Source organism: Takifugu flavidus, chromosome 3 (assembly GCF_003711565.1).
Source record: "Takifugu flavidus isolate HTHZ2018 chromosome 3, ASM371156v2, whole genome shotgun sequence".
Lineage (NCBI taxonomy): Eukaryota > Metazoa > Chordata > Actinopteri > Tetraodontiformes > Tetraodontidae > Takifugu > Takifugu flavidus.
In genome coordinates this window covers 6,170,221-6,196,871 of record NC_079522.1, presented here as the reverse complement: position 1 = coordinate 6,196,871, position 26,651 = coordinate 6,170,221, and the positions used below count along the sequence as shown (strand labels likewise).

Genomic DNA, 26,651 nt, shown 5'->3' with positions numbered 1-26,651 from the left:
AACTGAGCATTTCCTCTTCCAAAAGTCATCAACTGGTTCTGTCAGAGGATGCCCTCGGAATGCTGGCAATTCCAGATGTGTCTTCCATTGTTCTGAGCACATGGAAACCTCACATTTTAAGCACGTCTTCACTGCATATGTTGGGGCGGCAGCGCTAGAGGCACCACCAGTGGCACAGGTGTCCTCTGTGGTTACCCTGGTGCTTGATGCTGTTCCAGAGGGGCAGTACTCACAGGGAACAGCACAGGCATCCTTCTGTACCAGAAATGGTGACTGTATTTCCCTGGGCTTCAAATCCCTGAAAGCCGCTCCTATGCCTTGATGCTGCTGATGGTAGTTTTCAGAAATAGTGGCAAGTTTCAAGTTTTTTGGGGTGGTGGCACTACAGCAGTGGCTTGCCCGGCACTCTGGGCAGGTGAGGTCCTCCTGTAGCATCCTGGCCTGCTGCAACTGATTGAATCCATTTCATTAATCACACAGTGAGCTTAAAGAAGAGCATAAAAGAGAAATGCAGAATTAATCAGAAAAGGCCACAATTGGGACTTTGTTGTTTGATCGGATCTTTGGTTGTAGGTCTTGGACACTTCAGTCAAGAGGTGCTGAGCTTTCAACAAATCGCCACCGGGTGGTGAGTTGGACCCACTGGCAGGGGAGGAAGTTGGACAGCTGATTATGAAGGAGGAGCCTGTGACACAAATGGCCTGTGAAATTCAGAAAAAATTGCAACAGAACTTTATTCCTTATGTGACAGTGTGCTGTTTTTTTACCCACTCTTCCTCCTTCCTGCAAGATCCACACCAGGTGTGTATCCTTGTATTGATTGCTAGGTGGTTGGCGGCATTAAATCTGTTTAGTTGTCGGCTGAGTAGCATAAAGGTCTTGTCCTTCTTGGGTTCGACATCATTGTGTGCTGTTGCGGCAGGTTTGGATTAAATTGTAGCAGTTCACACTGCCAATTTTGTGGAAGTTTCCCATGTCATCAAAACCAGTGAGTGCTTGCTGGCTGCAGCAGTGTGTGGCTGACATGTCATTACCTCCAGCATGGTTTACCTGCAGCTCACTCCTCCCTCTTTAATCTGTCGGAGGTTGTGCCGGTGCTTCGCGGTTGGTCTGAGCTTGATGGTGCACCACAGTGTCTGGCTCAATGGTGCCATTGCGCTGCAGCACTGCTACAGTCTTGTCTTTTTCTCTTCATTTTGTAGCAATTTTGGCAGTCGGTTGGCTTGGCTAAGAACTGCTGTCCCCTAGCTACCCATTCCCCCCTCAGCCTTCAGCTACTACAGGCTAGGTTGTATGTATAACTGTACTTTCTCTGATCTAATCAGTTAATTGTTTTGTTTTCATTGTTCGGGTGTGGTTTTTGCTTTTTTTTGTATTTCTATATTTGTTTCTTTTTGTGTGTATTGTGATTATGTTAAGTCAAATTAACTATAACCACTATATATTTTCATTGCATTTTTAAGTTAAATTAATTTTCATTGCATTTTGAGAAGTGACTGTTGCAACAAACACTGGCTGTCACATAACCTCCCTGGTGGAGGTTACAAGGAGTTACAAGATGTCTTTCACTGACCCATTTTCTGCAAAAAAAAATATGTAAATACAGTACTAGACTATTGAATGTAGAGGTTCCAAGTATCACAAAGTAAAAATTCATTTTCTGGCATTTTGTAGGGGAAAATTAACAAGAAAATAAAAACCTAGTTGAATGCAATTTGAAAATTTATTTTATTTTTTACCAAAAAAATATACAAATAAATCTAATATACAATTATGTAAAGTCAGAATTTCAACAAGGGGTTCACATAAGTGGGGAAGTGGACAGCTTGGTGTGTCAAAAGAAATAACGAAACACGACAAATTCAACAAAGGGGTCCGTCTCACAATGCTACAAACAATGGATTTCAAAAAGTACAATGGTAACACCTGCCACTCACCCTGGTGTTTCTTCATGAAGTGTACTATGTGACAGCAAATTTAAAGGGTACCCAATAAATCGCCTAGTCCACAACCCACCAGAAACCTTTAATAAATTTAACTTTCAAAGCAGCACAAACACTTAGCAACAGGCAGTACCAGCTTATACACAGGTGACAGTGCCTATCAGCCCCTGAAAACAGAATAAAGAAGGAGACAGGCAAAAAAACCTGGTATAAAGGAACATGTAGATTGGGCAGGAAATATTCTGTACTATACTGAATATGATGCCTGTCCTTTTAGATGAAAAATATAATAATGCACTTCATAATCAATTCACTTTTTGCAATGCAATCACGTTATTATGCAAAGAGACAAATATGCTTCTGGCTAAAACTACAATGTAGACCCCTATTTTGGGCCAGATGCTAATGTGCCAAGCAGCAAGTTTTGCCTCCAAGTATAGATTTGCATACAGAATTGAGAGACATAATGCTACCAAGAGTCTTTGGATGATGATTATTTTTTGCAATAACAAGAGTAGAAAGCCTGCTCCTGGTTTCTTCCTGTAAAGGAGAGTTGTTTTTTTTGCCACCATTGCTTGTTAGGAGTCAGACCCTGCCTTCTGTAAAGCGGCTAGAGACAATTCTGATTTCAACAGATGCTGCGTAAATATAATTTGAAATGAATGATGACCCGCATTTTGTTAATGTGTCCTCAAGATTAATAAAGCATAGCGGTGATTAGATCTCATCTGTATTATTTTGATTTGTTAATATCTGCTAACAATAACAATAAACCTGATGATATTATATGCCCTTCTCACTATGTTTCACATTGGAAATAATTAAAGGATCTGCATTTTTATCATTCTGTTTGGCGTGTGGACTGAAGTAAGGGAAGATTTTGCCACCAAAGGAACATTGAGTAAATGAGTAGATGTGCGTCTTAGCCATCACATCGTAGAAAGAAACGAGACCTTCCTCATAATCCACAAACACACCTACTTTCCTTGGTTTTTCCTTTAGAGACAGAAGAAGTGGTGGTGCCGTCAAGGCAGCATATTTTTCACCTTCATAGTGTACAGTGGCCCAGTAGCCATTTTCAGGGTTTAGCACAAGGTGGCCTTTGCGGCTGGCATTACCTCTTGCTACACCGAGATCCCACCCGCTCTTGTTGCTGACCTCCACCTCCCAGTAGGACTTCCCAGAGGTCAAACAATTGACTCCTAGGACACTTCCAAACTGATCAAACCTTTCTAGATCATCATCCTTTTTCCTGTTGTCTTCCCCTCCATCTTTCACCTCCTTCCCCCCTTTGGAAACAATGAGGCATCGATGTGCGGTGACTGGATCAAATTTTACGTCAACTGTTACACAAAAGATACTTGGAATTAGAATTTATCTGGCATAAAACAAAAGTGAGCTGGAACAACTCATAGCTTTGCATACCTGCAAACCTAGACACTCGCTGAAGTTCTGTAAAAAAAAATAAAAAAATAAAAAAAGATCATGGAACATTTTAAGATTTTGTAAAATTCTGATAAAATCTTACCTGTGGCTGCCAGCTTATCCAGTTCCTTTTGAATTTCCTCCAAAAGGGTTGTTGTGAGTTTTCTCATGGTGCCAAATGACAACGAAGTGTCAAGCTCTGTCTCACAGCAGTCTTTAAAGTCCACCATGTCATTAACTGATGGGTAACTCTGAAATGAGCAAGAAAACCACTGAAATCATCACGCTTCTTAAAGTGAGAACCAACTATGGGAACTTTAAAGCTCCTTAGATTGCTTTTGGGGCTGTGTGAACTATGCACCTGCCTCACATTTCATTACACTGAAATTATTCTTCAAGTTTGCAATAAACAGAGTGCACCACGTGTACTACAGCAGCATATTTTCTCTTAGTAGATCTTTTTTTTTTAATCTCCACCCAGAAACTGTGAAATTAGTGAAGAGTCCGTTCTTTAACTACACTTATTAAACTCATTGGGAACCAGACACAGTCGTGGTGCTACCGGTGGGAGAGGCAGACATACGCTTGCACAGGTCCTGTAAGTACAGTACAGTCTGTGGCTATCACATCTTCAATTCAAGCCTGAATGCAAGTAAGGATGACAGTGAGGGACCTAACGAGGATCTTCTTAATGACAACCTGGGAAGCCTGGAGGGTAAAGTAGGACACAGTGGACAGTGGCCTGCTGTAAAGAGATGCAATGTCTCACAGCAGCTGTCAGAGGTAACGTATAACAGTGATGTGGTGTTCATTTCCCTATAATCCATTCATTTTTCCACTCTCTCCTCCGTTTTCTCACCCAGAAAATTTTTAGAGGCGTTGCTGCCTTTGGATTGGAGACTACACCCAAAAGTGCCGCAGTGTGGCATTCTGACTCGCCACAGATAAAGTCTCAAGAGCGAATAGAGACGTCAAAGAATAATCTGATGTCATTGGATGTATTTTTCCAATATACGATTAGGTATCATGGCACCCTCCAATAGGAAACAATAAAACTAAAAGTAGCTAAGGTATTCTCAACCAGGACACTATTACACTGCTTTTAAAATCCATTTATGAATTGTGCCCCAAACAAAATCTAATAAGGCATAAATGTCTACATAGACATGGTTCCTTTTATTAGACTGTAAAGGCTCCGTTACTACAAAGATTCCTCCCACCTGCAAGAAAAAGATGTGATCCTCAAGTGCAGAAAAGTCATTCAGCTCTGAGATGGTCTTCTCAAGCCTGCTGATCTCTGCTTGTAGACCATCCGTTAGGCCTTTTGCTTCTCTCTCAACATTCTCTTTCCTCTCCTTCAAGGGTTGGAAGACTTTGCTCTGGGCAACCAGCACAAGGCCAATCACAGCTTTGAACACAGACTTGATGTCTGACCATTCATTCTCTATCTGGTCCTGAAAATGGAGAGAGAAGCCACCATGGAACAATGAGACTCCTCACGAATGGTCATTTAAGCAACCTTTGACACCTGTGCAGCTTACTGTACAGTTCTTTCGAGACGCATTTATCTTCTCCACCTGTTTTTGTCGTTTCAGAACTTTTTGTTGCAACTCCATCTTTATTATGTCGATCTGAGCCTGTCATCATAAAAAAAAAAACAAGATTCCAGTTGCAGATCATCAAAGTTTCAAATGAAATGTGCAAAGCAGGGCTCACCTTCTTCTCGTTCGACTCCTTCTCAGTGGATATGAACTCTTCCTGGTCTCCCTCCATGCAGCAGACGCAGATGCACTGCTCCCCCTTCTTGCTGTAAAGCTCCAGGGGGCGCCCATGCTTCAGACAGGCCCTCTTGTCCAGATTTTTCACAGGCTCGACCAATTTGTGGCTTTTCAGCCGCGAGATCGAAAAATGGTTCTTCAAGTGGGTCGAACAGTATGAAACAAGGCACACTAGGCAGGACTTCTCTGCCCTCAGCTTTTGCTCCGTGCAAATGTCACAGGCCACTTCGCCGGTCGCTCCAGTGTACATGTTGTCATCACTGCTCGCCGGGTTCGCCATCTGCTGGACGAGGGTGTTTATGATGATGTTCACCCCTGGGGTCTTGTGCTGCGGTTGCTTGCAGAGAGGGCACACCCTGTCATTATATTTAAAGTTGCAGCGCAAACACTGCTTGCAGAAGGTGTGTCCGCAGCCTGTGGTGACAGGGTTCTGAAATACACCCATGCAGATGGAACATATCAGATGCTTCTCCAATGAGGACGTCTCTCTGGTTTTCGGGACAGAGGCCATGTCTATTTAATGAAAACATCACAAAGTTACTGTGGTTGGTGCGTAGGAGTCAACACATTGGAGCTGAACATCCTTGAGCTTTCTAGAACCTCTTGTTTGGTTGATCCTCTGGACATGACCCAGAGGGTTGATGTGCACCCTGTCAACTCATTTCTCAACTCAACACAATTTCAGCATCAGCTAATCCAAATGCTATGCAGCCTTGAGATGCTTCCACAGCTGATTTCTTCCAGTTGTGGAAGTTTCCTTCTGCCAGCACTTGTCATGAAGAATTGCACAATTTACGCTTGCAGACTTATTTGTTGTAGGAAACCAAAGGTAGATGTACAGACAACCACTATTTTGATTTGGGAAGGGTGTCTGCCCAACTCTTTCTGTGGAAGGTCCTAATTTGCCCTCTCTCTCTGCTGAGAACTCCCTGGATCACCTCCAGGCATCAACGTCAACAGAGGTTTAAAACAACGGCTTCTCCCCTGCTTTGTTATTATTAGCAAAGTTTCTGTCAGATATGTGAAATGGCTAAAAGAGATCAAGTTACTTTTGACTCTGACACAAATTCTGATTAAATACTCTGGAGATAAATAGGAATAACTGCAACAGCTGTTGAAGAAATCAGGATAAAGAAAAGCAGAGTTCATTACCTGAGGTGCAGTCTGATACCACCTTGGAGAAGCGTCTGTATGGTTCCTGTCTCTCTTTCCTCTGAATAAATATAAATACTCCCCTTTCAGAGTCCCCTCAGTCCAGTTTCATTTCTGGCAAAACAGAATCCAACCCTCAGAAAACAGATCACTTCCTGTTTTGAAAAAGGCAGCATTTAATTGGATCATGGGTCTGTGAAGTTCAAACCAATCCTGCCTGTCCACTTTGAAAAAAAGAATATTGGCCTTAGGAGTGTTTGATGCAATATAAATAACACGCCACGCCCTTTATTATAGCTTTGCAGTTCTACCTGTTGCTAATAAACACAATGAGCAAATGCTAACTTTAGAGTACATCAAAAAAGACAGCAGGTCGGAGCGCGTGTGCGCACTCACGCACACACACTGTAACAACACATGCAGTGTAGACTCACTCTGCCATCGTTGCGCCACCACTGGCCATCAGAGACCAGGAAAACAAAACTGACTTTCAATAAACCACGTGGGACGCGTTCATGCGCTCACCACTGATGCGCAGCACAGGACTGAAGTGCAAAGGAAGGAATTTTTGTATAATTTTGTGAGACGCAACAGCGGAACATGAACATGATGCCACACGCGCATTTACAGTTTGCTTTCAAGTAACCCCATCCACCCAGTGGAAATTCACATTCACGGTGTAGTATTGCAAACATTTTCATTACTTTAACTGAGTTCATTACATTTCAATTGAGTTCCAGCTCAGCGCTTCTCCCCTCCAGCCCGTGTACTTCCTCTTCCAGCCGCCTTTTCTGCTCCTCGTTTTTGTTCTTTTCAATATGATCCAGCCTCTCTTGGATGGCTTGTAGAAGCTTTGTCTTCTTCCTTTTTAGACTGATCTGAAGTGTTGATCTACAAGTTTAAAACTTTTCAAAATGTAGTGCAGTGCTACTACATTAAAGATTTAACATTCAGTTTCCATATTCTATAATCGCGAAAACACATGAAACATGTGGGGGAACCCTTTCGAATTCTATGAAATAAAAAGTGAAAGTACTTTTCATCTGTTTTACCACCACTAGGTGGCTCCATATCTCGTGCACTGGGCCTTTAAATCATGTTATTGCTGAAATGTTTGTGAAACATTACCCTCTTCTTTGCAGCCTCTTTTGTTGGTGTTAGAATTTTTACACCTGTGTTACAAATAAATTTAGTTTAATGCTAGTGGACACACCCCACAGTCACAACTGCAAAACATCCAGTGTTTATTTTTCAACTGCAGTTGTTATCAAAACACTCCCTAATCATTTTTTACGACATGGAGGTTATAGTTTTCATGCAATTGTTTGATGTAACATGAAGAACAATTTTAATATCAGACAATATGATGATCCAGCATTTCCTTTAAAACTAGCAGTAAAATGATAAATGCTAATTCTCAGTCCTCAGGAGCATTGCTGTTCCCAATAGAGATAAAAATCCAAGTATTGCTGTGATCCCGATGTTATACTAAAATGTAATATCCCTCACGACCAAAAACGCTGTCAACAGTTGGCAACAAGGCTAACTGGGGGAGCTAATGGGAGGTAAATCCATCATCTGTGATGCTTTAAAGTTACAACATGCTTCTAGCATATAAAAATAAAAATCTTTAACGTGCCAATGCTAAAATATAGGAAAACACACATTTTTTTCTACTTGTATTCTGTTTATTTACTTTCCATCTACATCAGGCATTGCATTATGATCCATATTTTTCTACTTAAGGATAAGAAAGTCACTCGATTTATCAACTTAAATTAACTGATCGATTGAAATTTTCTAAAAAGCAGTTTTGATTATAATATTATATAGTTCTACATCAAACAAAAGCTACAGGAGTTAGGAAAGATCAAGAATCAGACTGAAAAATCTTTAGATTTTACTCTAGCTGTTAAACCTTATATAATGGAAATGATAATAAGGAGCATGTTTTCCTACAAGAAATGGGTCTAATCAATCATAGAATTTGATGCATACAGTCCAAAAGAACCCTAACTGTGAATGTCTGTGGAGATTCTCAATCATCCAGGTCCGATACCTAGCTGTTACTGCAGTACAGTGATACTTAATTCCCAATACACAGTCTTGAAAACTACAGGTAACCACATTAAGTGACCAATTGTGACAAATGCTACAGTAAGAATAAAATAACTGCATGCTGGTTTGCTAGCTGCTTCTTAGACTGAAAGTCTTTGTGATCTAGCCGCTTAAAACTTTATTATTAGCAGTCTAATAAAGTTTAAAGATCAGCTCGTAGTTTATCATTTTCATTCAAACAAGAATTGAATCAAATAAGGATATAACATGAATAAAATTCAAACACGATTTGCCTTTTTTGCAGTGTCTCCCTGGGAACTAACAGTGTGAGGCTATGCCGTTTGTATCTCCTTTACATCTATACACACCTGTCCATAGCAACCAGGCCAACCTCCTTGACAGAGTCATAAACACCTGATAACAGAGGCAGTAAAGTTGCTTCAAAAGCTGAAAACTGTCATAGAGTTACAATGAGGACACAAACGTATACGACTGTAGATTTTGTGTCCTTACAAGGCATTTTACTTCTTGGTCTACAACACTGGCAGCATTTGAAATCTCTACCTATGACCTGCTTTGTCATTAATGTCATTTATATACAGTGGTATGAGAAAGTTTTGGCACCCCCTCTGAGGTTGTGTAATAATGGACTCTGACTTCTCACAAAATTATCTTGGTGGCATGTCCTTCATTTGCCCATAAGAGCCAAGTGGTAGCTTGATTTCCAAACACAGATTTTAAGTATTCAGAGTATGCAGGCTGTGCAAAAATGTGGGAACCCTTGTCATTTTGTTGCTTTGATGGCCTGTAACTAATCATCACAAGATAATTGGACACACAAAGTTGGTTTGGTGAGCTCATTAAGCCTTGAACTTAATTGACTGGTGCATCCAACAAAAGGTATTTAAGGTGGCCAAATGCCAGTTCTCATTCTGTTTGACTCTCCTCTGAAGAGCTGCAACATGGGAGCCTCAAAACAACTTTCTGATGAACTCAAAACCAAGATTATCCAGCATTACGGTTTAGGGGAAGGTTACAAAAAGCTGTCCAAAAGATTTCAGCTGTCAGTTTCCACTGTCAGGAACATTGTGAGGAAATGGAAGGCCACGGGCACAGTTCTTGTTAAGCCCAGAAGTGGTAGGCCAAGAAAAATTTCAGAGAGGCAAAGATGAAGGATGGTCAGAATGGTTAAAAACAACCCACAGACCACCTCCAAAGACTTGCAAGGATATCTTGCTGGAGACAGTGTCGCTGTGCATCGGTCAACAATACAGAGCAATTTGCACAAGGAAAGGCTGTACGAAAGAGTGATGGGGAAGAAGCCTTTTCTTCACAGTCGTCACAAACTGAGTTGCCTGAGGTATGTGAAAGAACATTTGGACGAGCCAATATCATTTTGGAATAAGATACTGTGGACTGATTGAAAAAAAATTGAATTGTTTGGTCACAACAAGAGGCGATATGCATGGCGACAAAAGAACACAGAATTTGAAGAAAAACACCTGCTTCCCACAGTAAAATTTGGTGGAGGTTCCATCATGCGGTGGAGCTGTGTGGCCAGTGCTGGTACTGGGAATCTTGTTAAAATTGAGGGTCGCATGGATTCCACTCAGTATCAGCAGATTCTTGAGAATAATGTTCAAGAGTCTGTCACAAAGTTGAAGTTTCACCGGGGATGGGTGTTTCAACAAGACAACGACCCCAAACATTGCTCAAAATCTACCCGAGCATTCATGCAGAGGAACAAGTACAATGTTTTGGAATGGCCATCCCAGTCCCCAGATTTGAATATCATCGAGAATCTGTGGGATGACTTGAAGCAGGCTGTCCATGCTCGGAATCCTTCAAACATCACTGAATTGCAGAGGTTTTGACAGGTGGAATGAGCCAAAATACCATCATCCAGGATCCAGACACGCTGTTATTTTTGCAAAAGGAGGCTCTACTAAATACTAATATGATTTTTCTATTAAGGTGCCCAAATTTATGCACAGGCCTTTTTTTGTTTTGGGGCATATTGCACATTTTCTGTTAACCCAATAAACCTAATTTTACTGCTGAAATATGATTGTGTTTCCTTGATTTGGGGCACTCTCACTCTAGGGTCCATTGCAGTGCACTGTTGGAAGAGGTGTGCTTGAACATGGTACACACGAGCACAGTTACGCACGCAACATGCAGAATGTGGTCAAATCTGGATGTTTGCGAGGGTGGACTGTTCTGAAGATTGAAGAAAAAATAAAAACAAAGTCCTTCAACAGGTTTTCCTGCTGCTCCAACCAGAGATAAACACTAGTTCTAATAATGGCTTTTTTGCTATGCATTTGTTGTCTCTTAAGGGGTTGACGGGGAGCGGTTGGGGGGACATTTGTGCTAAAGACACGGTACTAAGAATGTGGACCTGGTGGAAGTGCACCCTCATTTTAGAAATTCATCTTAAATGTTTCCAGAAATCAAATGTCTGACATCCAAATACTCCAGGTTGCTGCATGTAAACATACCAATCAGAAGAGGTCAAACATTGCATTAACAGAACAGGTAAAAATAACCCTCTAATAACCCATTGTTTTTATAAATGTTCCAAAAAAAAAACCCCTTTACTTTGCTTCAGGATGTAATCAGAAGAGGTTTGGGTTTCTTTGCCCAGCTGGAAATATAGAAGTACGGGAAGACTTTCTCTGAGAAAGTCTCCCCTGTGAAAGAGAAAATGTGCACATTTCTGTCTATGTCGTAGAAGGACAGTCGGCCTTCATTATAGTCCAGATACACTCCCACATGCGTTGGTCTTGGAGACAGATGAAGGGCCAGCCAGGAAGTGCAGTTAACTTTATAATCAGCACCCCTCTTCCCAATGGCGAAACACCCATTTTCCTTTGTCAGGGTAGTCTGCTGTCTTCTGGAGACCGTTTCCCTAGCAACACCCACATCCCAGTCCGTTTTCAGCCCCACCTGCACTTCCCAGTAGTGGCGTCCAGAGGTGAAACCCACAGATCCTAAAATCCTGGGAAGGGTGAAACGCTCAGGGTCTTTAACTAAGGGAGGACTGGCATCTCTGAGGTATTTCAATCGTTTCCCATGTTCAGTCACCACAAGGCAATGACTGGCGGTTTCTGGGTCAAAAGTGATGGACTCTGAGAGAAAAGGTTTTGTTACATGAACTACAAAGACACCAGACGCCAAATAATCACCTGCACTCATACTAACCTGTGTACTGTCTTATCCTGGTCAGTTCTATAGAAACGAAGAGATGGCAGCATGTTTGTGAGAAATGAAGACATTTTTTCACCAGTTAAAATGTCCCAAAAAAAATATGTCCACCTTTTTTCGTCAGAGTTCTCAGTTCTGCATCAAATGTACACACAAGATGAGTCAAGGCTCTCCTCACAGTCTGAACGCACAGGTCTGAGTAAAGCACCAACCTTGACCAGTTTTTTGTGACAGATGTGGTGTCCAGGATCTGTAAACATTAAATTATTTCCCAAACCACTGATATCTACCAACTAAATTAGCCCTGAGAGATATAACTGTGATTATGTCAGTAGGGACATCAACTAATTCCACTAAATGACAATTTTTTGACATCAAAACAATATAAGAATATAAAACTAGGGTCATCTTACTCCCTCTGAAGCTAACAATAAGATCAACAATAAGATGCTAATGGAAACAAGGTGAAAAATAAAATACCTGTAAAAGCTGAAGAGGGTCCTCACTTTGGGTAAGGTCCTCCAGCTCTGAGAGCTTCCTCTCTAGCTGCTCGATTTCATTGCGCAGCTCTTCAATCATGGCTTTGTCTTTATCGCAGGCTTTTCTGAGTTTCAGTTTGATGTTCTGTTTTAGTTTCTCTTGCGTATCCATCACGTGGCTCATCAGAGTTTTGAAGACGGCCTCACTCTCGTCAATCTCGATTAGAGTCTTCTCCTGAAAACAACAAAAAAATGTTTTAATTAATGCTCTGATTGAAACAGGTTTTAACACATTTTGCATGCAGTTACCTACTTTGCTGAGTTCTGAATGTCGTTTAAATTCCTGAATCTTTTCATTCCTGTCATCAATCATCTTTTTGACTTTTGCTTTCCTGAACTCTATAGTTTCCTTTGGTACAAAAAAAAATTGTTGAGCACTCTTTAAACTGGACTAACTTGGAAAATATATTCTTACTTTTTGCAGAGCCCATTCTTCCTCTACAAGCACCGTCTCGTGGTGTTTGTGGTCAGTCTCACTGCACAGAAGACAGATGCACACTTTGTCCTCTCTGCAATAGAGCTCCAGGAGACGGTGATGTTTCAAACAGGTCCTGTCCTCCATGTCCTGGACCGGCTCGCTCAGCTTATGCCTCATTAGAGACGGAACTCTTAGGTGAGGCTCCAGGTGGGCTTCACAAAATGATGTCAGACATGTGAGGCAAGACTTCAAGGCTATGAGCTTCGTCTCCACGCAAACATCACAAGTTATTTCCCCAGGACCACTGCCACCCGAAGTCGAGATAACCTTCCTTTTCTTTAACTGGATTGGAGTCTCTGTGGTCACATCTGAGGAGATCTCAGGCCTCACATGGAATCTTTTATTACACACAGGGCAGTGACATAAATCACTCCTGCTCCAGTGCTCGCTCAGACAGGCCTTGCAGAAACTGTGACCGCAGGGTGTGGCGACAGGTTCAGTGAAGACGTTCGCACAGATCGAACAATTGGCACCATCCCCCAACAACGATGACATGATGGAATCTGTAATAGAGACTTAATATGACTATTACACCACTCATTAACAGCATGTTTTGAAATTCTTGAACTCAAAAGGAATTTATTTTGGGACTATTTGTATTGCAAAACCTGAACTGCGTAATGCTATATTTGAACATGAACTGTAGTTGAAATATCTAGTTTGCTAAAATATCTTTAGCATTGCTTGCCTGAAAGCTTTTTTCTTGATAAGGAATAGCAACAGAAGCTGGATGGAGCCGTAACATTCTTACATTTAAAAGCACAAACAAAAGGCTAACAACTAAATAGTTTGGAAAATAGACTCACCTCAGCTACATCTGTAAACACAAACTCTTTGATAGTTTGTTCAGAGAGGCAGGCAGTGCCTCATTCTTCAGTAGGAGTGGTCAGAAGAATCTCTCAGTGTGAAATGAAACTGAAGTATTTTTTCCAAACAGGATGAAGTCAGATGTCAACACACTTGTAAAGGTAGGCTGAAAATTTAAAAACTCACCACACAGTCAAACTCTAGATTTGTAAACTTTATTTAAACTTTTCAGTTGAAATTCCTTCAAAGAAATGATCATCACCACCACCATCATAGAGACAGAGGGCTAGTCTACCTCCTTCAGTGGCTAAATACATCTAGAGTCTTCTGTGTAAGAAAAGGAACACATCAATTCATTTTCAACCCCTAAAATGAGCTAAAAGAAAGTGTTCATTGTTTTTTAATGCTAAGCTAAGCAATTTGTGGCTCTTCCTGGACGCTATAGAAAACTACTATAGAAAAATAAAACTCACAAATCCATATTATAAATTTCATTTACTGACTAAGTGTGCAAACCCAAAACATAATGTTCAGCTACAGGAATTTGTCAATAAAAACAACAATAATACATAATTGTCATGGTTCATTGCTAATTTTAGCATCTATCCTCATATTAGCTTTGCTTTATCAGACCTTTTTCGGTAACTGGACATATTGCGATGGTGTCGGAGGTTTTGTCAGAGCAGTACAGGTAAAAAAATGGTAAAACCTTCTCCGTGAACGTGTCTTTCAAAGTATATATATGGGTCCGAGCCCTTACATCATAAAAGGACACCTGCCCTTCCTCATAGTCCAGGTATATACCTACTCGTTTAGGTTTAGGTTCAAGGGCGAGCAGCGTTGGGGGTGAAGTCGATACACGGTATCCTTGACCCTTCTTCATTGCCAAAGCCCAGTAGCCCTGGGTGGTGCTGACAGAGATCCTGCCCTTTCTGTTGATAGAAGACCTGGCCACGCCCAGGTACCAGTCATCTTTGTCCCCCACCTGGACCTCCCAGTAATGTCTCCCAGAGGTGAAGCCCTCACGGGCAAGGACAATTACCACTGTGTCAAAGCGGTCGGGGTGGTCTGGGAGGTCTTGCCATGCCCCCAGATGCCTCACCTGACGTCTGTCCTGTGAGAGCTGTAGCCAAGGGTTGGCTGAGTCAGGGTCCAAAGTAACATCCACTGCAAGAAGACAGGACATACCAAAATACTGGTTTATTCGCAGACTGTTAAGATGATACTTAATCAAATATCATAACAGGTTACCTGAATATTCTAGAATCTTTTTGATCTCTGGAGGGAAAACAACAAATGACTCAGGTCATGTGATTTTACTTTGTTCTGGGATGATTAAAGATCATCATTCTCCCCATCCATCTATCATCCACTCTGGTCACCAGCCAGAAAGCCAGAATTAGAACATAATACAGGTAAATTCTGATGATAAAATAAATCTCACCACTTTCAGCTAATTTGTCAATCATTTCTTGTAGCGTTGTCTCGAGTTTGCTTACAGATTTCCTGGTCATACCAATGCAGATGTCTGGGGAGACGCTAGTTTCAGACCAGTCCTTGACTGATGGCGAGCCACTAAGAGCTGGAAAGTTCTACAGAGAGAGCAAACACAATTTTACTTAACCACACAGTTTAAACAAAAAACAAATGAAGAGCTCCCCAACTGTTCTCACTTTTAAGAAGTGAATGTGGTCAGTGCGAGCCATGTTCTCCAGGTCCTTTTTCCTCCTCGTGAGGCCAGCTATTTCCTCTTCCAGCTCTGTAATAAAGCCTGCAGCCCACCGCTCTGTCTGTCTCTGCTTCTCTTCTATAGACACCACCAGTTCAGCCTGAGTCCTCTGAATGGATCGCACCAGTTCTGAGAAGACCTGCATGCTCTCCTCGATTTCCCTTTGTGCACTGGCCTAAACATAAAGAAGAGAATATTAGCAAGATATCTACCACTCCAGTTATTCTAACATTAGTAACCCATTTACTCACCTTGTTGAGTTCGACAGAGTGTTTGATTTCTTCCATTTTTTTTTCTCTGTCCTGGATCATCTGCTGAACATCTATTTCTGTCCTCTTCAGCTGTGCCTGCAGAAGGTGATTTCATTTCTAATGACGGCTACAACTTCACCTTTATAGCCACACATGTTTTTCCAGCTGTTCGCAGCAAAGAAAAATCTGCTAGAACTGCCCTGTATAAGCTCAACATCAACCTTAAAATTATAATGTACAAGTTGTTTTTTTGTAGAACTGTGAGAATGTCCTTTTGATTGGTCAGAATTTTGGGGTGGGCTTAGTTAAAGTAGAAAAGTGGAAATGTCTTTTCTTTTTGCAGCAGCTGATTATTTTGTTAACAGCTGGCTGAGGCAGCACAGAAGTGTTGGGGAAATGTATAAAAATTTGTGAAAAAATGTAGCTAGAATATTGTGCACAGTGGAGAGCGCAATCTCTTGATGTGTGAAATGGGTCTAGCGCAGGAGTTCAGCACATTTACTTTGTTCTTGACACCTCAAGAAAACAAACAGATTTCTTTGTTGTTGAAGAATATTTTATTGCCTTTGTTCTTAAAACTGTCTTTAGACTGCTACCAAGATTAACTTGACTAATCATGATTCATAAATGAGGGATTTTGACTCTAGAGGCCAAAGAGTTAGGAGTTAGCGAGTTTGTTTTCTCACACTTATGTACAAGAGTTGTACAAGTTCTTTTGCCAACAATTAATAAGATGAATAAATAGGTTTGATTAGGTCATAATTAAACAACAGAACTTTTATCGAGTAACAAAGGTCAGACTGGTACAGACATGCAGTCCACATCTCACCTTTTTCTCTGTCCACTCTCTCTCCACAGGGATGGTGTAGTGTGCCCTGTGGTCTGTCTCTGTGCAAAGAACGCACACACATGTCTGATCCTTCTTGCAGAACAATTCCAGAAGCCTTTCGTGCTTTGGACACATCCTGTCTGCCATGTTTGCAACAGGCTCAATCAGCTTGTGCTTTGTGAACCTGGTGGAATGGGACTTGAGGTGCTCATCGCAGTAGGACGTCAGACACACCAGGCAAGACTTGACGGCTAACGGCCTGCCCTCCCCCAGGCATATATCACAGAGTACCTCCTCCCAGGAAGAAGTTAGCAAGGAAGAGGAGGGAAATGAAGGCAAGGTCAAAGGAGAAACAGGGGTCTGAGGTGAGGGCGGGGCTGATGTGTGAGTTGGTGATGGTCCAGGAGCTCTGGCTTGGGGCGATTGTGAAGGAGAGGTTTTCCTTGCTGAAAGTCGGGGAGGGATTGCCTGTGGTGGCTTTTTTTCTACAGATGTTTCTCTCTTTGTTCTTTCCTCCTCTTGCTTCTGCTTCAACTCATCTACCACCTGTTGCATCTGATCTTTCTCCAAAAGCAACTCCTCATCCTCCCTTTTACTGCTTTCCATTGTCCACCTCTTTTCTTTCCCTTCCTCGCCCTCTGCCCTTTCTACACTTCTCACTCTGATCTCCTTGAACTGCTCTGCGATCTCCCTCAAGACAGTATTGACACTAATATCCGGTCGTTTGTAGAATGACTTTTTACACATAGGACACTGGTACAGTGGGCTTGTTTTCCAGTATCCTATGATGCAGCTCTGACAGAAGTTGTGTCCACAGGGGATAGAAACAGGGTTGGTGAAGACGTCCAGACAGATGGAGCAGTGCACCTGCTCTTCAGAGAGGTTCCCAGTGGTGGCCATTCCTACACGGCGGAGAGGCAGGGTCATTGTCAACGCAAGTATTCAGCCTCTGAACTGGACACCCAACCTGCTGTGATATTGAGGTCACTATGGTTAGATGGTTTGAGAGACTCAAATTAGCAACTTAAAAAAATAAAAACCAAAATAATAAATGAGCTCTTGAGTGTCTTGTGGGAGTGTTGTTGCTTAAGCAAGAAGGTTTTATGTATAATTTCTAGATCAGGGCTTCCTCTTGTGAATTTTGTATGTTCTCTATGCATACTAGGTTCAAAACATGTCCTTAGGGAATGGTATCTCATTACCTCTGGCTGCAAATGTGTAGAAAAGGCTGGGTGCACATTTTTTTAATGGCCAGGACATATTGGCAAAGTCATCACCAACGGATTACGTGGAACTCTTTCAGTCCTACCCCAACCCTGTTTTTGTTCTCTTGATTTTGTTACTGGAGCTTGACCTCCTTTGTCAGGGTCCAAATTTAGGTTTAAAATAGTCTATGGTGGTGCTCAGTGTAGGTTCTAACATGAGACGGCAGACACAACTATTCAAGAATCACTAATATTAAAAGGTCACCTACTGATTTGTGGATCACAAGCTGAAGATTCACTTTTACTTGAGTTTCAAAATATGGTTGTATGTGCTACATAATAATTTATGGATGTTTTTCACCATTTGTCGCTATGGATTGTAGAAACAATGTACAAGCCCTCAGCAGGGACAGCTTATTTTAGCCGTATGCAATCACATGCTTGAACAATGACTTTAGTCTTTAAATCCTGGCAGAGTGCCTGTGGAGGTATTAAGGTCTTTCCAAAATTACTGGTCAAACTGGTGATTTGTCTTGCAGTGCTTCCTTTCTATTCATATCCGCCTCAACGATAAAACACAAAGAAATGCTGAACTTCATTGTTTCCCCCCCCCAACACTCCTTGATGACATTTGGTGGTCCAATGAAAAGCAGATGAAGCTCTAGATGAAAGCTGAAAAAGAAGCGATAAAAATGTAGATATTGGAAACTCACCCGAGAGCAGCTGCCTCAAGACTCTGCTGCACTCTGACACATGAGATGGGCTGTAAGCACTGCCACCCCTAACTCTCCAAAATATGTCGCCCCACCACTCTGCCTGTCTATTTTTACATTCAGATACAAATTTATACTCCTCTGTTGGCCCTCAAAGCTCCAGGAGGAATGGCTCTAACCCTCTAGAGGACGGCATCATTGGTTGAAAACAGGACAAAACACACAAGCTAAATAACATTAACATGGCTAGAACATTAAAGATGCATGTCATTTCCCCCATTTAAACAAGTCAGTTTAGAAGGAAGACAAATGGCAGTAATCTAATTAATCTAAGTTGGATTAATGCTTGGATAAATTGAGTATAGTGTGTGTTTGTTCAGAATGTATTTTTATTGCAACACTTAGAGAGAAGGTCCAAAAGCACAAATTAATATCAAAAGTAGAGAAAAGTAAACACAATTTGAGCCTTTGAGCTATAATTTTACACAAGTTGACATCTTGTTAAGAGATAAACAATACACTTGGCTTCTTGATAAACACAAATGGCATCACATCTGTCCCAAATGCCACCTGGTGGTTGGCTCAGGTACATTTCCTAAGCCCCGAAATTAAAGAGGAGGCTCAATATTTTAGAGGAATGCAAAGACTTCACATATATACACACATAGTTGTTGCATATCTTGAACCTCTTGACAACTGGAATGTTTTCTCTGGCTTCACTGAGTAGATTAATGCAGAACGTGTGACACAGCTATGAAGCAGGGCGACAAAGCGAAAGACAGAAAATCAAATTCAAGTTTACATTGTCACATTTTGTTTGTCCCTTTTTTAAGTTTGTACATAGAAAACAAAATTTGGCAGGAGGTTTATGTGTGCTAAGTCAGTCACATTCACACTTAATAAAACCTTCATATTTGGTCCTTCCAGTATAGTTAGATAAAGGTTCCCCCAAAATTTAAACTGTTGTTTGTTGCCTTTATAAAAAAATAAAAATGTTACGCTCTGTTATCACTTTGTGGAGCAAAAAAAACCCCATGTTCGAGAATTACGGGGGCCAGTCTTTTTTAGTGATCCTCACTGAGCCCAAGTCTGACTGGATGTCCATCTCAGGTGTGCTTCACTTGGGTTATAATAATGGGAGCAGAGTTCTTACCCTCCTGGCTGAGACAGGGGCTGAAGATGGGGTATAGACTTTCGTTGAAGGTGTCGCTGAAGGTGTAGAGGTGCAGACGTGCTTTTACATCATAGAAAGAAATGTGACCTTCCTCATAATCCAGGAAAATTCCCAATTTAGTAGGTGGAGACTGCAGCATCAGAGGCAGACGACATGATGCCAAAGCCTTCACCTCCCCGCTCTTGAGCCACAAGCACCAGAATCCCCCCTCAGGACTCAGATTGATCTCACCCTTCCGTCGGGCCAAGGCACTGGCCACACCGACCGTCCAGGCTGTCTTACGCCCAATGTCCACCTCCCAGTAGTGTCGACCAGAGCTGAGACCCTCGCGGCCCAGAACGAAGAGAGCGGGGCTGAAGCGCTTTGCACCCTCAGAGTGGTTGGTCTTACGGTCTTCGTATTTCACCTGCCGACCATCATCAGACACAACCAAGTTCTTCTGGGCCGTCCCAGGGTCCAAAATCACCTCACCTGGACAAAACATGAATAGAATCAAAAGCTAGAAAAAAATCCTTATAAAATCTTCTTGAGATCTCAGACTAAAAATTGAGATGAATGAGATTTGAGTGTTCCATCTAGTTCTGGTGTTTTCTAAAAAATAAAATAAAATTCTGATGTACTTTAAAACAACTAACACTCTTTAATTACAATTAATAAAATAACAACGTAATAATATCTCTACCCTTTCATAGTACAACATATCCTTCTACTTTTACTACATGCTACCAAACTAGTGCCACCTTGTGGACAATATGGAAAGCTGAACATTTCACTAAGTTTATATTGCACCATGCAAGAGTAAAAACATAAATAAAATCCCTTTTTTTATATTACATGCAGGAAGAGTTATTCGAATAAAAGCATACTGCTCCGTAAAATGCAGAGTACAGTTTTACTTACTTGAATAGTTCTGTACCTTCCGGAGCTCTGTGAAAGAGTCAAAAAAGGGGAAAAGCAAACAAAGGAGGAGAGAAAGAATTAAAGTCAATGAAAGAGCACAACACATGTTGGTGTCAATGGTGAGATTCTAGAAACAGCTGTTTCTGTCAGTCAGCTGCTTTCCCTCCACTGTGGATGAACTGGGGCATCAACACCTTCGCCATCTGTCCCAGCAGCTCGGGTGTGATTCCCAGTGTGCCGAGTGCTGTTTGATGCAACGATGAGTCACTTTTCTATTTTGAAGCTGTCGTACACTGACCTACATTTGGTGCCGAATCTTCCTCCAACTTAAAGCACAACTTTCATTTTTATTTTTAGCCAACGGTGGTTTAAACATTAGAAAGATCTCTTTCGTGCTAAAAAAAGGCAGCATTCTAAGAGGGTCTGCAATCCCATGCTTCCAACTGAGCTTACTTTGCATCACAGCCCACCCACACATGACAGTTTAGTTTAGGTTAAAATTTTGTTCCAATTATTTCCTATGCTTTTGCTTTTCATGCTAATTGTTGTTGATGTGTTCACGCATAAAACTAGATGTTGATGATAAGATTCAACCACATCTTCAGGCATATATTTGAGCTCTGCATTCAAAACAAAGCTTTTTTTTTCAGTCTTACCTTTTCCATACAACCTCTTGAGCTCCTCCTGAAACCTGTTGATGAGGTTGTTCACGGATGAGCGGATGGTCCCCAGGTAGAGATCCGTGTTGATGCTGACCGCCGACCAATCAGAGGGCTCCGGCGGGGGCGACAGTGTTGTCAGCTTCTGCCAGTTAATGCGGGGAGAGGAGATGGTGACTAAAGAATTTTCCATGAAAAGCACAGATTCTCCTGTTGTTGATACAAAATTGGCCTTGTATTTTAACATCGGGGCTGTTCTTTTTTTCTTTTTAGAATTGCAAAAGCCTTCAGGGGCAAAGCACATGGGGATAACAGCCAGCACGTTTGATGTGCTGAGTGAAGTGAACTACATGACCACAGTGATTCTTTCAAATACATAGAGAAATATTCATCTTAGAAGGATTGATTATAAAACATACATAACACTGGAGTCTGATGAGAACCAAAGATTCAGATGTTTATTTGTGCATTAAAAGATTCTATGTCAAAGGCTTTTTAACTGCTGTAATTAGTTCCCTTGCTGTGTCCTAAATGCATATTAAGCATGTTTGTTCAGGCAGTCTCTGCAGTGGAAATATGAATAATGAATCATAATCCCAACATTTTGATGCAGGCATTCTGATCGCTGTATTTCCGAGTCAAATCTCCATCTCCATGGCACTGACTTCATTATTAACAGCTTTGGTGCATTTTAAGGGCCACTGCCGTAACCTCCACCTAAGGTTAGGTTTGAGGTTAGTACCTGCAAAAAGAGGACTCTGTCTTGCATCTTCGCATGAGCCTCCAGCTCATTGCTCCTCCTCTTCAGCTGGCTGAGTTCGTTCTCTAGACCCCGGGCCAGCTCCTGGGCGTGGCGCTCAGCCTCACGCTGCTTCATGGCGATGGCCTCCACCAGCTCCGCCTGGCTCTGCTCCACCATACGCTGCAGCTCAGCGTACACCTGCCAGCTCTCCTCCAGTTCCTTCTGAGCACTGGACTGCAGGCGAGGAGAAATGGAGATGTGCACATGTGGAGGAAAAAGTCCGGCTTTCCACTGGCAAGGCTCAACTTTACTCAACTGCGACTGTGTGTATGTTCTCTTAAATGTTACATAGTGAGGACCATAATACACATCTGAACTTTTGGGGAAGTGGCTCTTACAATGTGGAAGGACTGTTTGAACATCAACTGGTTTAACGTGCTTTAAAGAAGTTAAGGGTATCCTTGGGTTAAGGTTCTGGTTAGGCAATAAAAGTCCTCACAGGGACAGCAATACAAGTGCCTGTCATGGACATTCAACATGAAGGTTGTTTTACTCCTCTCTGACATTCTTTTGTCTGGTATACGACCCAAACAAGATGAACGAGAGGCTCTCCCAGCACACAATTAGTTTAGAACTGTTGAGGATGTGCCTATCAATCCAAAAGTTAACTGGATGTTTAGCATTGTGTGTTTTTAAGGTTATTTTTGGTAATATTTAAAAATGGATGAATAACCCTGAATCCTGTTTTTGTTACCAAGTTGGTTGAGGAGCAACTAATTTGGGTCCATGATAATAGAAAATGTAACATCATCACCAATCACAGGTTTGCCACTGTCTTAATAGTACAAGTGGTCTGAAAGGCTTTGCTTTCTTGCAACAAAGCTGTAAATTAATAACTGGTGTATTTTTAACGAATACATGTCATTAAACACACTCAACTTAGCGTAAACTTGTAATGAAAACCTTAGTTCTATAATTGTAATCATTTAAATGCTAAATTGATTAGATTCAACTGTAGGCTTCAGAGTCACTGCCTAAAAGAAAATGTTGAAAGGGGTAAAAAAATTCCAACACCAGTCTCACCGGTTAGACAGCTGCAGAGGCGGATCCAAGTACGTGAGAGAAAAACAAACTACTGAAGTGTGAGCAACACCCTGATGAGAAAATGTGTCATAGGAAATGCAAACGCTGGATGCTGCAGGTATGCTTTTTTTGGGAAGGGGGGAAATGCTCACTGCAGTCTCAAACTTTCCAGGACAATGAAATTAAAGAAGAATTTTTACGTTTGTACTTCCTCTAATATCTAACATTACTTTAAATTCCAAGTATTAACAAAGGTTATATCTTTATTGATCCTCTGATACCTGGTATCCAGGTATATTTACAACCTCTACCACTTTTAGTTCCCCTAAAACTCCAGCTCACCTTGATAACCTTGATGGACTGTTTGATCTCCTCCAGTTTCTTCGTCCTCTCCTTGATCAAGTGTTTGAGCTCCGATCTCTTCTTTCCAAGATTATTCTGTGTGAGCAAAATCAAGACCCGGGGTGGTAACTGAAATCTTTTACCCTTCAAAGTCCTTCACACTGGCAGGGAGGCCTTTGTCAGCTGCTTTCAGGTATTCTACCTTTACATGCAAATGCAAGTCCCATCAATCCAAATCCTGTCACTGACACAACAATTTGCCCTTAAATAATTGAAGGTGGGTAAACACTCACCATTTTCTTCTTCCACTCATGGTCAGTAGAAACAATGTCGTGGGACTTGTGCATGCTGTCGCCGCAGGATGTGCAGATGCAGGTGTGGTCTGTTCGGCAGTAGTGGTCCAGGAGACGCTCATGTTTCTTACAGATCTTCTCCTCCAGGTGGAAAGTGGGTTCAACGAGCCGGTGGGAAATGAGAGACTTTACCTACAAACGAGGATGTTATGGACACGGACAAAAAAAAACCCAAAACTTAAATCTTAGGTATTGTCAGTGACATCAGCCCAGTTCTTCAAGACCTCGTAAACCACTGCTTTTGGCAGTTCCCTTGACAAAAGCAGTGGTCTACCTGCTAGGACAGACCCCTGGTGGATTGAGGGCCTTGTACGACTGGGTTGCAGCCACGTCCGCACCTAATTGTGGTACAGGATAAACTTTCTGGTTTGTGGCACAGACTGTACGAATGGAAATTAAATTATTGGCCACTTTTCTGTAAATTACAAATGTACTCTTTGTACTTCTTCACAATACAAATAAAACCATCATGATTGAGGAGCTTTTCATAAATGCATTAATTATGCTTTTACTGGTATTGATCTCAACAGTCAACCCAAACTAGCCAATATTTTACTGTAAATCAAAAGTGAAAGATGTTTTGTAAAATCTGTAAAGGTGCTTTAGTCACATTTCAACAATCCTCAGTGTGTCATCAGACGTGTTGACAAATGAACTAACAAAACTTAACCTTGATGTAACTTTCATGCTGGACAGAAATCGATAGCTTAGTATTTGTGTAATCCAATGGACTAACAGAGACAAAAATGGGCATTTGTTTTTTTTTAATCTTAAAAAAATGACCTTTTTGTGATGTCTGAGGTGGGTTTCGCAGAATGATCCCAGGCAGTTCAAACAAGATTTGTGAGCTTTCAACTTCCTCCCAATGCAGGCATCACAGGGCACCTCCCCACTCTGGGCAAACTCCCCAGTGTCTGGGCCCGGAGAGGCCACCCGGCCCGCATCAGAACTCAAATTCATCACGGAACCTCCTGAGGTGGCTCCTCCGGTCATTGCCAGGCCCTGAAACTGTGTGGAAATCTCAGCCAGGACCCTGTTGACGCTCATCTCGGGCTTTTTGGAGTAGCACTTTTTGCACATGGGGCAGACAAATTTCTTGCTGTGGTTCCAGTAGCCCTGCAGGCAGGCCTTACAGAAGCTGTGGCCACACGGCGTGGACACAGGTTCCACAAACACTTCCAGACAGATGGAGCAGCTGAACTGCTCCTCAGAGAGGAGACGACCTCCTGGAGAGCTCATGCCTGCTGGAGATGTGATGGATAAGGAACATGAATTATCATTTGAATTATTTTGACACTTTTTATTCAGGTTGGGCTCAAGTGTTATACCAAAAGCAGATGTCATGTTTACAGACAGCACACTTTGGAGGCATTTTAGATTAGAAAGAGCTACATTTTAAAATTCTACTGGCAGCTGAGTTCAGCCATAGTTCATGTGTTCAGGATTTCTGATATTAATTTGAGGCATCAGACTTGTTTTCTTTAAAATCCTTAAAAAATGTCATACCTGAAGATCATTTGTAATGAATTCAACAGCACAATTAGCAACAGACCATGTTAAAAAGTTAAAATTGTGACTATGATTTGAAAAAAGGAGTACTACTTCCTGTTAAAGAAAACTCTTCCAGTCTTGTAGGGTCAAAGGACAATCTATACAATAATCTGTGAAGTTAAAAATCATTAAACTCAAAGTGTGTTTGGGTAATATTTTTACCATATGATGTAATTTATCTCAGCTTTACCAGTTCAAGTCTTTTGTAACAGAGGACTTTAGTGTATGTAAGTGCGTCTAGCATGTTATGAGCAACTATTTGAGGAATGCAGAAACTCAGGACCTTCCACATCTTCCAGGTTTGAAACAAACCAAATGTTTGAAAGGTCCCATGATTTAGCCTGTACTTGATCTGAAATAACCACGGATTAAACACCATTATCAGAATTAAAAATCCAGATTTAATGTTAGACAGGCTTTTCACGGTTGTGACCTATTACAGGTTAAGTGTATTTCACTGAACTGACAAACTAAGATGCTTAATAAAGTATTGGAAACATGTCCAACAGTAAGTGAACAGTTAGCTAAATGTAGAAGTAAAAGTAGAACTTACTCTGCATGGAGTTCTCTGATGTGGAGCAGCTTGGTGCAGTTGTGTTTTTGCTGTTGAATCACACGCTCCAGGTGTTTCCAACTCCCAACTCTTCCTGAAACTCAACACGGTCCACCCACTAACAAGAAGACACACCCAGGACTTGCTCATATGACCTCCTTTTATTTACACATGCTGATCTCTTTTCTTGGTGTTGTTATACCCACAAGTTAATCAGAAACCTGCTTGGTCTTCCGTTGGAAACCGAATGGCAGTGGACCTGAAATCAAGGTCATATTGTTATTTGTGAAGGTTTTAATTTGACAGTATGTGTGTTTTCTTACCTCTAGACAAAGTGCTGTCTCCCAAAAAGATCAACAGTTCTCTTTGGCTATGTTCACATTAGGAGCCGTATGGTTCAGTTCAGATCCCTTTAAAGTTAGATTTGTCCCTCATGTAAATGTGAAGCCTCTAAAACACCATTCATGTGCAAAAGATTCCAGTCAGAATGCATCCCATAAAAATACAATTAATTTATTGAGTCTGTGTTTAAAAGTAAGATTTCATTTTTGAATTCAGAATTGAAAGTGACAGAACAATTGCAGTTACCAAACCAGGTTTGAATTTTTTAGATTTCTTGGTGACTTGGAGGGTGCAGATGTCCACTGAGCAGGTCATTTCCCCTAATATTGTGACTTCCACCCCAGTATAGAATATATAATGGCAGTAGTAATGTCAGGTTACATAACACAGTAGGTTGCTTGATGATCAAAGCCCCTTGGAATCTGTAAAATCAGCAAAACCTACCTCTACCGTTATAAACATTTCCTGAAATTTTCATTAAAATCTGCGGAGTTATTGTGATAAAAGAAGGACAGCCATACAGACAACTAATGCCAGCTGTCACATAACATCCTTGGCAGATGTAATAACAGAGCCTGACAACATGGACACTGTCCTCGTGAAAATCTTTCAGAATCAGGGTATTTTCCACAATAGCAGATTAGATTGTTTTAATCAGAAAAATGAGAACTGCTTTATTTTAATTGGTTAATCCAGATTAATTTATGATCGCATGAGTAGTTTGAGTGAAAAATGTGCGCTGGTAAAGCTGATGCTCCAACGATATTCGTTGGTGACCTAAGCAACATTTTGGCCCTCAATGTGTGTGTTTAGAAAAATCCAAGGCAGAACAAAATGA

The 26,651-nt window shown here is 41.4% G+C and overlaps 4 protein-coding genes and 1 long non-coding RNA gene across 10 annotated transcripts; 1 reads left to right on the top strand and 4 right to left on the bottom strand.

Annotated features, from left to right (window-relative positions):
* Window positions 1-1,709: 1,709 nt before the first annotated feature.
* Window positions 1,710-6,457, bottom strand: LOC130523241 (E3 ubiquitin-protein ligase TRIM39-like). 2 transcript variants are annotated; one of them, XM_057028343.1, is made up of 7 exons: window positions 6,299-6,457; window positions 5,085-5,659; window positions 4,946-5,005; window positions 4,589-4,822; window positions 3,472-3,619; window positions 3,369-3,395; window positions 1,710-3,286 (listed from the first exon to the last, which is right to left on the bottom strand). In XM_057028343.1, the coding sequence occupies exons 2-7, from the start codon at window positions 5,655-5,657 to the stop codon at window positions 2,727-2,729; spliced, it is 1,602 nt and encodes a 533-aa protein (XP_056884323.1). In that variant the 5' UTR covers window positions 5,658-5,659; window positions 6,299-6,457; the 3' UTR covers window positions 1,710-2,726. The 2 variants fall into 2 exon arrangements, with proteins under 2 accessions (XP_056884323.1, XP_056884322.1); XM_057028342.1 differs by having other exon boundaries at window positions 4,910-5,005; window positions 6,299-6,456.
* Window positions 6,458-7,737: 1,280 nt separating this feature from the next.
* LOC130523246 (E3 ubiquitin-protein ligase TRIM39-like) lies at window positions 7,738-13,488 on the bottom strand. The gene is made up of 7 exons (XM_057028350.1): window positions 13,387-13,488; window positions 12,518-13,083; window positions 12,356-12,451; window positions 12,044-12,277; window positions 11,675-11,813; window positions 11,561-11,587; window positions 7,738-11,487 (listed from the first exon to the last, which is right to left on the bottom strand). The coding sequence occupies exons 2-7, from the start codon at window positions 13,073-13,075 to the stop codon at window positions 10,964-10,966; spliced, it is 1,578 nt and encodes a 525-aa protein (XP_056884330.1). The 5' UTR covers window positions 13,076-13,083; window positions 13,387-13,488; the 3' UTR covers window positions 7,738-10,963.
* LOC130523280 (uncharacterized) lies at window positions 13,439-17,251 on the top strand. Of its 2 annotated transcripts, XR_008949856.1 has the most exons (5): window positions 13,503-13,548; window positions 13,620-13,718; window positions 15,201-15,472; window positions 16,226-16,561; window positions 17,014-17,251. It is a non-coding gene; the product is annotated as an uncharacterized LOC130523280 (long non-coding RNA). The 2 variants fall into 2 exon arrangements; XR_008949855.1 differs by lacking the exon at window positions 13,620-13,718 and having other exon boundaries at window positions 13,439-13,548.
* si:dkey-46i9.6 (E3 ubiquitin-protein ligase TRIM21) lies at window positions 13,589-18,303 on the bottom strand. Of its 3 annotated transcripts, XM_057028334.1 has the most exons (7): window positions 18,115-18,303; window positions 16,197-17,098; window positions 15,368-15,463; window positions 15,061-15,291; window positions 14,832-14,979; window positions 14,639-14,665; window positions 13,589-14,554 (listed from the first exon to the last, which is right to left on the bottom strand). In XM_057028334.1, the coding sequence occupies exons 2-7, from the start codon at window positions 17,094-17,096 to the stop codon at window positions 14,001-14,003; spliced, it is 1,956 nt and encodes a 651-aa protein (XP_056884314.1). In that variant the 5' UTR covers window positions 17,097-17,098; window positions 18,115-18,303; the 3' UTR covers window positions 13,589-14,000. The 3 variants fall into 3 exon arrangements, with proteins under 3 accessions (XP_056884314.1, XP_056884313.1, XP_056884315.1); XM_057028333.1 differs by lacking the exon at window positions 18,115-18,303 and having other exon boundaries at window positions 16,197-17,123; XM_057028335.1 differs by lacking the exons at window positions 14,639-14,665; window positions 18,115-18,303 and having other exon boundaries at window positions 16,197-17,123.
* Window positions 18,304-18,485: 182 nt separating this feature from the next.
* Window positions 18,486-25,608, bottom strand: btr12 (bloodthirsty-related gene family, member 12). 2 transcript variants are annotated; one of them, XM_057028337.1, is made up of 8 exons: window positions 25,472-25,608; window positions 24,151-24,611; window positions 23,308-23,499; window positions 23,015-23,110; window positions 21,590-21,823; window positions 20,845-20,992; window positions 20,189-20,215; window positions 18,486-19,759 (listed from the first exon to the last, which is right to left on the bottom strand). In XM_057028337.1, the coding sequence occupies exons 1-8, from the start codon at window positions 25,476-25,478 to the stop codon at window positions 19,221-19,223; spliced, it is 1,704 nt and encodes a 567-aa protein (XP_056884317.1). In that variant the 5' UTR covers window positions 25,479-25,608; the 3' UTR covers window positions 18,486-19,220. The 2 variants fall into 2 exon arrangements, with proteins under 2 accessions (XP_056884317.1, XP_056884318.1); XM_057028338.1 differs by having other exon boundaries at window positions 24,151-24,608; window positions 25,472-25,595.
* Between the last annotated feature and the right edge of the window lie 1,043 nt (window positions 25,609-26,651).